General features: G+C 43.5%; 1 protein-coding gene across 2 annotated transcripts in view; it reads left to right on the top strand.

Annotated features, from left to right (window-relative positions):
* Positions 1-14,940, top strand: part of CNMD (chondromodulin) — a 102,200-nt gene that overhangs the window by 69,255 nt on the left and 18,005 nt on the right. For both annotated transcript variants that reach the window (XM_068265235.1, XM_068265234.1), the window contains exons 5-6: positions 3,867-4,020; positions 7,038-7,228. In XM_068265235.1, the coding sequence (XP_068121336.1) occupies positions 3,867-4,020; positions 7,038-7,228 (345 nt within the window). The remainder of the gene's footprint in view (positions 1-3,866; positions 4,021-7,037; positions 7,229-14,940) is intronic.

Below are 14,940 nucleotides of genomic sequence, written 5' to 3'. Positions count from 1 at the left end.
TTGTAATCTGTAGTTACACACAAGAGAGTAAAGTGAGATGTGCTTCTCCTGGAATAATGACACAGATACAATCATGGCAGATGGCTTCTCTGTGGTGACTCCCTCATCACTCACACAAGTAAATTAATATAGCTAAAACCACGCTGCTTTATTTCTGTGTATTAGCATACTGTGTATTTGGGGTGTCGTCACATTCTTCATGCCCACCGGTGCTCTTAGTGAGGTATAAATAATCAATGTACATGCTTTTCACACTTCAGCTGAGAGGGCAGTCTTCATTCCTACTCATCCATATGTTCCCACTGAGCCTAAATATAATAGTAATTACAAATCGACTGATGCCACGGCTTTATGCTAAATTAAGACTGTTATTTTATAAACAAACAAATGAATAAAACTATTGTCACTACCATATCTTCTGCAGTAATGCTACATTAAAAGAAACTTATTCTCAGCATTACATACTATAAGTATTCTATAAAGGTATGTGTGGCATATCTGGGGTCTGTAACTGTTAAGCTGGTTTCACACTACAAACTGGTGTCAGTGGTGCAGTGCACTCACCGCACCGCCAAAAAAAGGCCTTCAGGGTATACCACGTTACTACACGGTATTCTCTGATAGGCATCCGGCCAAATAGGAAGTGACGCAAGCTTGCAGTGACTTCCTGTTTTTGGAATGCGGAAGTGTACGGAAGCATATTGTCAAAATACGCTTCCGCGCATTCGCATTGAAACATCGTCGCTTCGCCATCACCAACATTTTTTAAATCCCTGCCTTGCCATAGACTGTAATGACTTCCTGTCCGTCGAAGAGCGACGCAGGTCCGCCCGGTAATGTAGTTTTGGAAGTGCGTCAGATTGAGGACTTCCAGCGTACCGCGACGCAGGTAATGTGATTTCCCCTGTAGGTTTTCATTGGAGTGCGGCAGCAGATAGTGTGTCAATGACGCACCGCACTGCCGCTAAAATCCTACACAAAATACACATTAAAAAAAAAACACAAGAAGAGAGATCTACTAAGAGAACTTGGACTTTTCAGTTAAAAGATAAACTTTACAAACTGCTTCTTGTATTTAAATTATCCACACCCACAAATTTGATGATTTTATGAAATTTACAGTCCTTTTAATGGTGTCCAAAATATACTTGGTGATAACCCACAGATGTTCAACATCTTCTGTTAGGGGCGGTTATTCCTATTAGTGGAAGTGAGATTGTAAAGTACATAATCTGAGGTTACCTACAATGACACATGCATGACAAATCAGGTCTTTGTTGTGGAGCTACACCCAGGAGATCTGAGTGACCATCAGGTGGGTACAGTTAGTATCAGGTCCAAGGTCAAAGGCTCAGAATTTTTTCATCTCAAGTGGACCCAAGATGAACTGACGTGTGCTTTTAAATGGGTTTCACAAAATACTTATAGATTCTTATGGGGACCTTACAGGAGATATGTCCTGTTGCTGAGACTGTCAAGAGGAAAGTCCTTATTTGACCTTTCAAGCCTGTTCATTGGTCAGTCCTTTAATATGGCAATGACTCTTCTGACCAACTGAGGCACTGCTGAATTATTAAGGGGAATATTTACATAAAATATAAAGCTTAGATGTATACATACATAAAGGATGTATGTATTCGAACAGTGACTCCTCCCCAAGCCACTCATTTTCATTGGAGGAGGTTGATCCTGGCTACTATGAACAAAATTTGCAATACTTTTTTATTACTGCAGCTTATCAAGCAGCTACGAGGCACACGCTGCATTTTCATAGCACGAGTGGTTACTGTATTTTTATTTTGTTCAGCAGGGTGCAGAATACAATGAATCAGTTAAACGTTACAAAAAGACGCTGACAAGCAAAGGAAAAACACATTAGAACACTTTGTGATATATACATTGTAAGAATCTATACGTTGGTTGCTATTGGCAACAACACTACACCTTCGTTCGGCACCATATCACAGGAAGTGTGATAACTTGACTCTCATCACAGCAAGCAGCATAGGAAATAGAATTTCTTAGATGTCATCAAAGTCTCAGGAGTTTATTCAGTAAACAGCTATACAGACGGTTGTCTCTACACAGCGAAGCAACTGTTCTGTAGTAAGTCCTCTTTGCATTACAGCTCTTGGTTCCATTGCATGGCAACCAGGTTTTCTCTTATGTTACATCTATACTACATGGCACTTAGGACTATATACAGCATACAGTTAGATAATATGACAATACATTACAAAAAGAGTAAAGGGTGGGAGTCATCAGCCAGAAGTCAGAAGCAGCAGAAGAAGTAGCCCCCCCGGGAGCTCGTTACCTCCTCTTATACTAAACTCTAAAGAATCAAATGTGACATCATCAGAGCAGGGACGGATCAATACCTCATCGCCTGCTATTGGCTGATAAGACATGACAAGCACAGTCTTTACCGCGCATGACCTGTAAAATTCCATGTTCCAGGCACCGGTCATCTTGTTCTGAGGAATAACTTTGTTTACTGTACTTGGCTCGATGTTTACAGAACAAGACTGCCTCTCTGTTTGTACATCGCGTAGCCTTGTACAGTCCGACTCACACTTTTCTTCAGTGCTTCTAGAAATCCTCTTTAAAGGTATACTCTGCAAATCAAGTCTTTTAACTAACCTCCGTTAAAATAACTGAGGCCTACGAATTCAATCATATAATACTTAAATTCTAACATACATTAGGCATATACTTGTGTATTTTTTTTTTCATTATTCCTGTGTTATTTTGATTAAACCGTGTAGACTGATTATCTATAACTGGTGGAACAATGTACCAATACTCACATTTTTGGCAGAATTAGACATGAAGCCCCATATGCAATTTACTTTTTCTCCTGAGTTTTTTCCTAGATGATATTGTCACACCTTGTCAATAATATACCTTTTAAGCCACCAGCAAGCAATACAATACTCAGAATATTTTTGGCAGTACTTTTTCACCTACTTTTGGTATTTTTTCAATTGCAAAGTGCTGAAAGGTTATTTTAAACAGAATATGAAAAATTATCCCCAGGGAGAAAACTCAGGAGAAAAAGGGAATTGCATATGGGCCGAGGAGTATTTTGTACAATCTGGCCTTTCTCCACACTCCAGGGGACGGTATAATGATTGTGGATGCAGATACTCACAGGATAACAATTGTCAGAATGAATGTGGTACGGCTAACTATCTGATAAGTTAGAAAATCTTATAGTATTTGTCTTCCGCTAAAATAAACTGCAGCATCTTCACAGCTCTACTTTCTATAGGCATAAACACAAACACTGGCTTGAGGCAAGCGTTTGTGATTATGAGAAGTGTGAAAGTTAGCACATCTCAGGGCGGTCATACACAATATTTGCTGCATAACAGCGTATGGTATTTTATTGTTATTACGGAACCACATTACCATGGAAAATACATTGGCATAAAGAAATATTTTAACTAACTGAGATGAGTTTTTATTGGTAAATTTGTTAGACACATACACACAAGCATTGAAGTCTAAAATCTAAAACATGCTCACTTTAATCCCAGCCCATGAAAGACTCCTTTGGCCTATATTCTACCAACTCATATGTCATTTTAAAGTATGCTAGTTTTCATTTACAGATAAAACACCAAGACCTACTTTCAACAAATGGCGTTATGCTTTAGTTTAATTCCCATTTGCATAAGCGGAAGATAAGGAATAAAATCGCTTTGCAGCCTTTGATAAATGTAGGCTTCAGAGTCCTCATTAAACAAAATACTAATTTAGGCGCACAAACACTAACACCAAACATTAATAAGGCAAAGAGAGTGGAATGTAAACATCACAGTGTGTTGTGTGTTATAGCTTGCTTGTCTTTTCTATCGTGCCAGGGCGATGAGGTCATGCCGGCTAAATTTGATGAGAATTATCTTATCTGGGTGGCTGCAGACCAGCCCGTGAAGGATAACAGCTTTCTGAGCTCGAAGATCCTGGAACTGTGTGCCGATCTTCCCATCTTCTGGCTCCGACCCACATATCCCAAAGGTGCACTTTCTATATATGGACTGTGGAGCAATTAAAAGACTTTGTAGCTACCAAACCGTCCTGCTTGTGTTAAAGGACCACTATCGCAAAAATCATAAAATATTAAATACAGGTAGTTCCTGGTTAACAAACGAGATAGGGACTGTAGGTTTGTTCTTAACCTGTATCTGTTCTTAAGTCGGAACATTGTGCCATCTCTGTCTCCTGTACGTCCTCTGTGCCCTCCTCTGCCTCCAGTGTCCCCCTCTGTGTCACCTCTGCCCTCTGTACCTGCTTATACAAGTTTAAAAGCCATTATTTCTTTGAATGTTTTAAAATAGATTTTCTCAAAAACTACAAGTCCAATTTGAAAAAAATGTTTTGACTTGTTCCCATGGAAACACAGAATCCATGCCGTTCGTATCGGCGGGCCGTTCTTAAGTCGGGTGTTCGTAAGTTGGGGACTACCTGTACATGTAAACACATACAAAAACAAAGTACATTTCTTCCAGAGTAAAATGAGAAGTAAATGACTTTTCTCCTATGTTGCTGTCACTTACAGTAGGTAATAGAAATCTGACAGAACCGACAGGTTTTGGACTAGCCCTTCTCCTTATGGGGGATTCTCAGGGTTTTTGTTATTTTTAAAAGCGCTTAGTGAATGGCAGTTGCTCCGTCCAACTGCCAAAAAAGTGTACAGCGAGAAGGGAGGCTGGGCAGCATCATTGTATAAATGCTTTTCCAGAAGTGTCTTTATAAACAATAAAGGCCATGCTGAGAATCCCCCATGAAGAGATGGACTGATCCTAAACCTGTCGGTTCTGTCAGATTTCTACTAACTACTGTAAGGGCTCGTTTCCACTATAGCGCTGCATGCGGATTCGCACAGCCAATACAAGTGGATGGGCCTGTTTCCACTTGTGCGTTGTGCGGATAGTTTTTGTGTGCGGGGAAAATCTGCACGGCAGAGACGTCAGAATTCACTCCCCGCACACCGCTATGCGAATCACACCCCAACTATTTAATAGGGAAATCGCATGTGTATTTGGCATGCGTTTTTCCCCACGATTCCGCGTGCGATTCCGCATAGGAACACATGTTAATTTAAACAGGCAGTGACATGGTTAAATTCGCATATACCCTTACCTATGCGGAATCGCGGCAAAAAACACATGCGGAATCGCACTCACATGCGATTTCTTCAGCGGTGATATGCGGCGATTCCGCACCGCAATAGTGGAAACGAGCCCTAAGTGACAGCAACATAGGAGAAAAGTAATGTATGGCTCCTTTTTTCTTATTTGTATGTGTTAACGTGTATTTAAAATTTTACATTTTTTTGCAAGAGTGGTCCTTTAAAATTCAGCTTGAAGGAAATAGTGAGTACCTGGAGAAAGTCATAACATATTATTTTGATGGATCAGGTCGCACTGATCTATGAACACTGTGATGATCCACTGCAGTGCAGGAAAAGTCTCAGGTGAACCATTCATGAAAATAAATTGCTTCCAGATATGGCATGACACAATCTGTATTTACGAAGCATTGGCAATGGGATGATACACCCCAGGCAATGGTCACAGTGATCACCAGCAAATAGCAGGAAACGATGCTTTCTCATCACATTGTATTTTTAATGGAAAGTTTGTTAAACAATGTTTTTTATTAAAATATTTAAATGTATTTCAGCCCTTTATTTATTTGAAGTTAGAGGTATGAGGCTGCCATATGTATTTCATTTTAAACAATACCAGTTGCCCTGCCAGCCTGCTGATCTCTTTGGCTGCAGTAGCTTCTGGCAAGATTATACTACTACCCCAGTTCTAAAGTAATAATGAGAGGGATTTTTTGTTTTGACTTTTTTTTTGCAAAACCTCCCACTCAATCCTACATTGGTCGAAGAAATGTGCCGACACATTTAAGTACCGTAATCCTTTTAATGATCTAATAGTAATCCTTTAATGGAATAAAACAAGCATATTGGAGTTCTAAATAAGATGTATTCTGCCCAGATAATATCCATGTCAGTCAAAGTGTAAATTCTAGCTCTCTTTCATCAGTGTCTATCTTTCTTTTATCATTAAAGGATTATTCCAATGTTTACCATTTTTTTTGTTCTTGTACACTGTGGGAATGATTGAGACTCCTTTACTCATTTCCCTAAGAAAGGATGCCTCTCTGGTTGCCTGCTTAGATGGGAAACCAGATAGCAAAACAGCCACCCCCACAATGTCCCTACGTTTCTTGTGGAAAGGGATCCTTTGTTGTCCCTTCCTGCTGACCACAACCCCACGTAATTTCCCTAGGGTGGCCACAGAATTTTATTTTTAGAACAAATATTCAAATTTCCAATTTTACAGTAGATTAATGTGCATATGATAATGCACGTGCCTGCATGCTTATTGAAAGTGTGATCCCTGGCATCCTTCTGGGTCACAAGAGCCTTTCCTAAAAAATAAATGATGCAATTTCCCTGCTTACAGCAGAGTGCAAAGAGTGCAATGCCTCCACACTTCATATGCACAGCTAGAGAACTGCACATTTCACACTGCCAGTCACTACTGTAAATGTTCAGGTAACCATAGTAACCTGTGTTCTCTGCATATGGCTGCAGTTTGCATGCCAAGCATGGAATTGATTGCCCCCACCTTGTAAATGCAATCTCTGAATGAGACAATAGGAGGATTTGGAATACAATCCTGAAGCTAAGTGAATTAGGTTCTGCGTGTAGAGTGGTCCTCTTCTGTAGTGTCTGGCTTCAGAGGTCCCTCAATAACACACACAGAACATCATCTAGCATCAGAGGGAGGAGATACATTGAGAAATACAGGATGATGAGAAACTATTGAAGTTGTAATATACATGCTTGTCCAATATATCTATGGTTATTTTTTCAGTGCAATAGTTGTTAGTAAAAAATAAAAATAAAAAATGTTCTTTAAAAACACTGCATGGCAAGAAATGGCAAGTGGTTTATAGGAGATGGAGTTACACCATGTTTTCTTGAGAAACCTCACAGCTGTTTTATATGTTTCTAGAAAGTCAAAGAGGTAAAAGAGATGTAGGAAGAAGAGCCAGACAAACCCAGAACCTCAACCTGGACCAGTTTGAAGCAGCAGCCGAGGAGTTAAACACCAGACGTCAGGGGAACCGAAGAGCCCAACAAGCCAATGAAACCCAGCCACCTTCTGAGAGAGAAGTTCCCTACAACCCCGAGAACCCATACCATGTGAGTTCCTGCTGAGCAGTCATCCAGAATATATTAATGCCAGCATGCCACTCTTATCAATAAGACATTTTTCCTATATGCAGCAAGGATCTTGTTATTATCAAAGCCGGATTTATACTTTTTGTGCCCCTAGGCCAAGTATGTTGTGGCTCCCCTTTCTTGTGCAGCAGTGCCTCTCCCATTCCATGTGCCGCACCCTCTTCCATGTGTATCATCCATGTAGAGCAGCCCCTTTTTTTCATGAACAGCTCCCTTAAACATCACTTTCCTTTTTCATGTTTTGATCCACATTTTTTGCCTTATCTTTCATATGTAGTAACCCCTCCTTCATGTCCAGGTGCCCCTTGGCCAGCAGCCGCCCAAGGGCCGGACCTTTGTGGCCTTTCCAGAAATCCGGCCGTTGTTATTATCCAAATTTGATCTGTGCATCTCTCTTTCTGAGCATCCTACCAATGACTCTTTGACCAGGCCAATGTGTGTGTTTGTATACAGAGTCGCTTTGTTACAGGACAGTATGCATGTATGACCTTGTGGCTCCTAGCAAGGCCTGCTGTATTGTAGGAAGCTGTACTGGGCTGCCCTTGGCTTAGCAGTGTTTTGAAGGTATAGCAGCATCAGGTGTACAATGGTGAAAGCACCTGTACAGGTAAAATTGTAGAGAGAGGAGTGAAGTGTGGATGTGTCTATTAGTTATTTGCTTGTGGTAGCATGTTGCTTTTTTGGAGAATAGACATTGGCACGTAAAATGGATATGGAGAGATATAACTGCCTAGTGCTTGAAGCATATCTAATTTAAAAACAATTCCTTCTTGAAGTAGTAGAGCTTAATACTGAACACCTGAACAGAAACAGGGTTTGTCTGCAGATGAACTGCAAGGGGAGATTAGGGTGTGGTGTTCACCTCATGGTGTATGCTGTCTTGATTGCAAGTAAGCTTGTTTTGAAATAATTGCCACTTTTTAGCAAAAGTTTGCTTTTGTTTAAACCCCATGTCAAAGGGCAGCTGCTACTAATTATTTTGGAAGATGCAGCTCATTTCTGCAACAGTGCCTGTAGTGGAAGAAAATGGGTTAACGTGTGATTACACGAGTCACTACTGAAAGTTGCATAACTAATAATACTGATGTATTATACCATGGCACATAGACTACATGTCCAGTGAGAAAAATATTTAACCATTTCAGGACTCAGCCTTTACCCCCCCCCCCCCCCCCCCAAAGAGAGTCTGAAGCGAGAATAAATCTCGCTTCAGACCTCATAGATAGCAGGGGCATGTGTGCCCCTGCTAAAACGCCGCTATCCCGCGGCTTAACGGGGGTCCCTTCACCTCCAAATCCCCTCCGTACAGCCTGGGAGCGCTTCCGCATTGGGGCAGGGCTAACCGCCGCAGCCCTGCCCCACGCGCATCTGTCAGACTCTGCCTCTCCCCCGTCGCTCTCAGTTTTCCGTCACTGGTCACTGAGAGGGGCGAGCGGGGGAGAGGCGGCGATGCACGTCTGATAGACGCGACTAGAGGCAGGGCTGCAGCCATTAGCCCTGCCTCCAGGAAAAGAAGATTTACGACCAAGTCTACGACCAAGGTTTGCGGGGGTGGGTTTGAGGGTGAAGGGGCCCCCGTTTAGCCGCGGGATAGCGGCATTTTAGCAGGGGCACACATGCCCCTGCTAACTATGAGCTCTGAAGCGAGATTTATTCTCGCTTCAGAGTCTCTTTAAGGACCAGCGCTGATTTTGAAGATCTGTGCTGGGTGGGCTCTACAGTCCCCAGCACAGATCAAATAGCAGGCAGAGTGACCAGATCGCCCCCCTTTTTTCCCCACTAGGGGGATGATGTGCTGGGGGGGTCTGATCGCTCCTGCCTTCGTGTGGCTGGCGGGGGGGGGGGCACCTCAAAGCCCCCTCCACTGCAGGATTCCCCCTCTCCCTCTCCTCCCTCCCTTCCCCGAGATCGGAAGCTGCACAGGAACGGATCTGTCCTGTGCAGCCTCTAACAGGCTCCTGCCTGTCATGTGACAGCGATCCCCGGCCGCTGATTGGCCGGGAATCGCTGATCTAGTACAACACTGCTGCTATAGCAGCGTTGTAAAAATGTGAACAAAGCTGATTATTTCCGCTTGTGTTTACATTAAGCCTGCCAGCCGCGATCGGCGGCCTGCAGGCTTTTTACGGAGCCCCCCACCGTGAATTGACAGGAAGCAGCCGCTCGCGCGAGCGGCTGTTTCCTGATTAATTAGCCTGCAGCCGGCGACGCAGATGTGCGTCGCTGGTCCTGCAGCTACCACTTTGCCGACGCGCATTATAAGTGCGCGGTCGGCAAGTGGTTAAAGTAAGGCAAGATAAAGCAGACTATGCAATGTTTTCAAAGCTGGTAGTGGTGGTGATAATTACAGGAATGTAGTTTTACCTGTACATTTATTTTACATGTAAGCATTAACTTACATTATGAAAATAAATACTTTTCAGTGAAATCACTATAGCTGCTAAGATGTTTCACCTTCAGTGGAAATTGTAGCCTGGATTCAGTTTCATTTTTGCCATGCTTATTTTTGGTTGTGTTATTGAATATACACATTTGTAGATTCTTCCTACTCAGAGATTTTTATTTCACTGTAATCAATCTTACAACTTTTATCAAGAGTTGATGAGATAAGATATCAGTCAGTCACATACATATAACATCATGGAGGCCAAGTCAGGCCTGTCCCAAAAGGTAGCTACTGGAAGCGGGAGGACATAACGGGCTCTATTCACAAAACTTCTAATAAATAACTTATTTATCACCTAACTGATAAAATCACTCAAAGTAAGTTGTTCCTGATTCACTTAATTTCAATATTACTTTTCTTACCTTAATTATATGATATGTTTGCTCTTTGGAAGCTTAAAAATGTAACATAGATAAGGTGAAAACAGAGGAGAAAGCTTTGTTAATCATGCCCAATGAGTGGAGCTCACTTATAACACACTGACTCACATATTAGCTAAAGCAAAGACATTTTTCATGAATCAGACTTACAATAAGCTATAACACCCAATAGTAACGTCTGCAGTCTTTTTTACTTTGCCCAGTGGAAATAAGGTTTTCAAAACTCACATCAATTAGATTGGGTCGTGACAATCCCCCCCACTGAAGCTCATTGTAGAGGCCATTAAGGAGACACTGTAATAAACCCCTCCTCTCCCCCCCCTCCCCCGCACTTACCTCGGGAGAGATCCTAATGAGGCTTCCACTGTTTTTCTCTGTCCCTCCATTCTTGCGCTCGCTCCCCCGAAACCACAGCTTGTGGCGCAGGCGCAGTAGCACCTGCAATATTTACCTTCCCTGGCTCTAACACAGAAGCAGTAGCGGCTTTCTGATCAGGTTCAGGCAGAAAAAGCCGAGCCCAATCAGGTCTGCTCTACTGCACAGAAGCGTGATCCCGATCAGGCTCGGCTATTTCTGCCTGAGCCAGATCGGAAAGCTGCTATTGCACTGGATCGGTTTAGGTAAATATTTACCTTGCTGGTGTTCGGGGGCCGTCATCGCTGGAACAAAGACATGGAGGAGGACGGGGGAAGCCTCTTTCGGATCCAGAAGCTTCCCTCTCCCGAAGGGGGGATTTTACAGGGGTTCCTTAAAGTCTATGAGACTTGCCACACTGTTTGCGGTGCGACACAATGTGATGGAGGTGCTCCGGGCACAGCAGAATCTCAGAAGTGCACAGGAAGTAGCGTGTTTTTATGCCAATTTTTATGCCATCATTTCGAGAATGTGTCAAAAAAGGCATTCCACTTACACACAGGTGCAAATCCATACAAATAATCTACATTGATAACTAAAACTTACAAATCTGCAGTACCCTTTACTACAGGTTTATCTTGGTCCTGGCAGGAGAAGGGTTAAACTCATAGTGTAGATGACAGACTATACATACTGAAGATACATACTGAAGTTCTTGTACTAGCTATAGTACTGCTATAAACTTCTCTGCACACGGCACTTTACATGGAGCCCACGTAGCAGGCAATTTCCCTAACAGTTCCTTTCTAAAGATTGCCGTGCATTTTCTGCTTTTCAAGGTGTACAATGTTCAGAAAAACAGTTATTTCAATTGTGAATTCTCTGAAGCTTGCAGGCTGCGTTTCCTTTTCTTTTGCTTGGAAAATATCCCAGTAATCTAAAGTACATTAAAGGAATTGAAAGATGCTTTTTTTCTGCTAGAAAATATACAAGAGGGAAAAAAATCCAGTTTACAGTGCGATCTGAAGAAATGCAAACTAGATATGTCTTGCGGAAAATCAATATAGTGCTGGCTTGGCTTTCTGATCAATGTCATTTGAGTGATTTAACATGTGAGTATTTAAAGCCAGCTCACATTTCAAGATTTCATCAGTATTCATTCCCTGCAGGAGTTCTTGTCGGGCCTTTCAATAAAGCATTGTTCTTCCAATTCTAGCCTACAATCCAGCCACAAGTGCGAGCAGTGGGGAACACTGACGCTGCATTTTATGCTTCAACACACTTCTCCAAAACTAAAGTTTCCAGGAAAACTCTGCTCTGACAGCAGAACATTGGCTGGCTGGTGGAGTGCTTGGCCAGACTGTACAGCTGATTCTTATCCAAGGGCAATTATTGAATGTGGACAGCAAGATATGAAGCAACAGATGTATAGGAATTATGTGACACAACTAATGTTTTGTGGCTAAAAAATTCCTCTCTGGATAGCTATAGCTGTAGCTGTATACATTATAGGGCATTAGCCAATTCTACTGTGATTAGCCCACTTATGTATATAGTCAAAATCAACTCCAGCTTAAAATCCTCAGGATGTTACAGTTGCACAATACTGTATGTATTTAGAGAGTTTAGCCTGTCTAATTCCCCCTCATCTGTCACTGTCATTTGATGTCTCTGCTGTGTCAACTCAGGAATATCCTGTGCCATGCCAGAGCAGCTAATTAGTAAACACAGGATATTAACCCTATGTCTGCTTCCATAAAAGCAGGAAGTAGACACACTGCAGATTTATTGCAGGATTTGTATCAGCAGTAATTAATACATGTTTACCGTTCAAGGTTATTATGCTGGTGCATATTTTTTAACCACTTGATGACCCAGCCTTTACCCCCCCCCCCCCCCTTAAGGACCAGCGCTGATTTCGCTGATCTGTGCTGGGTGGGCTCTACAGCCCCCAGCACAGATCAAACACCAGGCAGAGCGACCAGATCACCCCCCTTTTTTCCCCACTAGGGGGATGATGTGCTGGGGGGGTCTGATCGCTCCTTCCTGCGTGTGGCTGGCGGGGGGGGCACCTCAAAGCCCCCTCCACCGCAGGATTCCCCCTCTCCCTCTCCTCTCTCCCTTCCCCGGAGATCGGAGGCTGCACAGGAACGGATCTGTCCTGTGCAGCCCCTAACAGGCTCCTGCCTGTCATGTGACAGCGATCCCCGGCCGCTGATCGGCCGGGGATCGCTGATCTAGTACAACGCTGCTACTGTTAGCAGCGTTATACAAATGTAAACAAAGCGGATTATTTCCGCTTGTGTTTACATTTAGCCTGCGAGCCGCGATCGGCGGCCCGCAGGCTATTCACGGAGCCCCCCGCCGTGAATTGACAGGAAGCAGCCGCTCGCGCGAGCGGCTGTTTCCTGATTAATTAGCCTGCAGCCGGCGACGCAGATCTGCGTCGCTGGTCCTGCAGCTGCCACTTTGCCGACGCGCGTTATGAGTGCGCGGTCGGCAAGTGGTTAAAGCAGAGAGGAAATTCTGAGTTCAATGTATGTGAAGTGAGGAAAAAGCATGCATCCTCCCATGTACTGGGTGTGTGTATTCACACAGCCGTGTCCAAGTATGCGTGTTCATATTTACCTGTCAGAGCAATCCTCCAGAGCTTAATCCAAATGGCAGTCTCCACTCCTCTCTCCACATTATGGCACAAAACTCCACCCAACCACTGAAGCCTGCGCAAAATTGTCTCTCCAAACCAAGGGTGTCCAAACATTTTAGGCCAAGAGTCTATTTTGAGAGTGCTAGGGGGCTGAACTAGCAAAATTAAACACATTTTTGCTGATTGAAAATCACTATTCATGTGACATTTTGTCAACTAAAACATTTCCAGTGGAAATAACATGGCTGTTACTGCTGCTGGCACAGTGGCAGCTGCTAATCAGTGGCTGTTACTGCTGCTGGCATAGTGGCAGCTGCTAATCAGTGACTGCTACAGTGGTGGCTGATAACCTACAGACGAGCAAAGGGGGAGGTGGAGCAGTGATACAAGGTAGTCCCTATATGCCTCAATGCAGCTATGGCCTGCTACATGGAATTAACAACTGTAAAGAGCTCTTTGGGCCACTAGAAATGGCTTGGTGGGCCGCATGTGGCCCCCGGGCTGGCCTTTCGACATGCCTGCTCTAAACCCTCATCTAAAATTTTCTTTAAATCATCTTCATAGACACTCTTAAAACATATCTGTGGACATTTCATCAACAACCCCTCCACTCCTCCCAGACACACACGCGCACACACACACACAAAACCTTTGCTGGCTTAACCCATCCCATCACTGGAGCATAGAGTTCTGTCACTGCAGCATATATTCTGTCATCAACAACCCATCGACTCCTCCCAGACACACACGCACATGCGCACACACAAAACCTTTGCTGGCTTAACCCCTCCCATCGCTGGAGCATAGAGTTCTGTCATTGCAGCCAGGGATGCTCGGATACCACTTTTTATTATTCGAGTTAGGTCGAATTCGAATAGTAAATTATTCGAGTTCGGTCGAATATTCGAGTCAAATATTTTTTACTATTCGATTCGACCTCGAAATTCGAGCTGACTATTCGAATTGGCCTTAAATAGCTTCTTCTTCTTCTTCTCCTTCTCCTCCTCCTCCTCCTCCTCCTCCTCCTCCTCCTCCTTCTCCTTCTCCTCCTCGCAGAGTGGCAGCAGAAGGTAAATCTGTGTACCCTGGCAGTGGGAAACACAGACAGCAGCAGCATGAGGAATGGAGGAGTAGTGTGAGTGTGGCAGCAGGTAGGCAGCGTGACATAATAGCCCTGGTACCTAGCGGTGATACCAGGGCTGTAAATAAACACAACAGGAGGTCCCAGACAGCGGTCGTGCAGCCCACATCGTGTCCAATACACAACTGGGACACCACAGTTTTCAACCCAGGCACCTCAGAAAAATTAAACCTTTTTTTTAATGTTTTTTTTTTTTTTTTACAGCAAATTACACATGTAGCTATTGTTGGACGTAATAGCTGGTGGCAGAGTGGCAGCAGAAGGTAAATCTGTGTACCCTGGCAGTGGGAAACACAGACAGACAGCAGCAGCAGCAGAAGGAATGGAGGAGTAGTGTGAGTGTGGCAGCAGGTAGGCAGCATGACATAATAGCCCTGGTACCTAGCGGTGATACCAGGGCTGTAAATAAACACAACAGGAGGTCCCAGACAGCGGTCGTGCAGCCCACATCGTGTCCAATACACAACTGGGACAACACAGTTTTCAACCCGGGCACCTCAGAAAAATTAAACCTTTTTTTTAATGTTTTTTTGTTTTGGTTTTTTTTTTACAGCAAATTACACATATAGCTATTGTTGGACGTAATAGCTGGTGGCAGAGTGGCAGCAGAAGGTAAATCTGTGTACCCTGGCAGTGGGAAACACAGACAGACAGCAGAAGGGCAGTACACAGCAGAACACTGTAGGTGTAAAATGTGTGGCTACA

This window comes from Hyperolius riggenbachi, chromosome 2 (assembly GCF_040937935.1).
Source record: "Hyperolius riggenbachi isolate aHypRig1 chromosome 2, aHypRig1.pri, whole genome shotgun sequence".
NCBI lineage: Eukaryota > Metazoa > Chordata > Amphibia > Anura > Hyperoliidae > Hyperolius > Hyperolius riggenbachi.
This window is presented reverse-complemented; position numbering and strand designations above follow the sequence as displayed.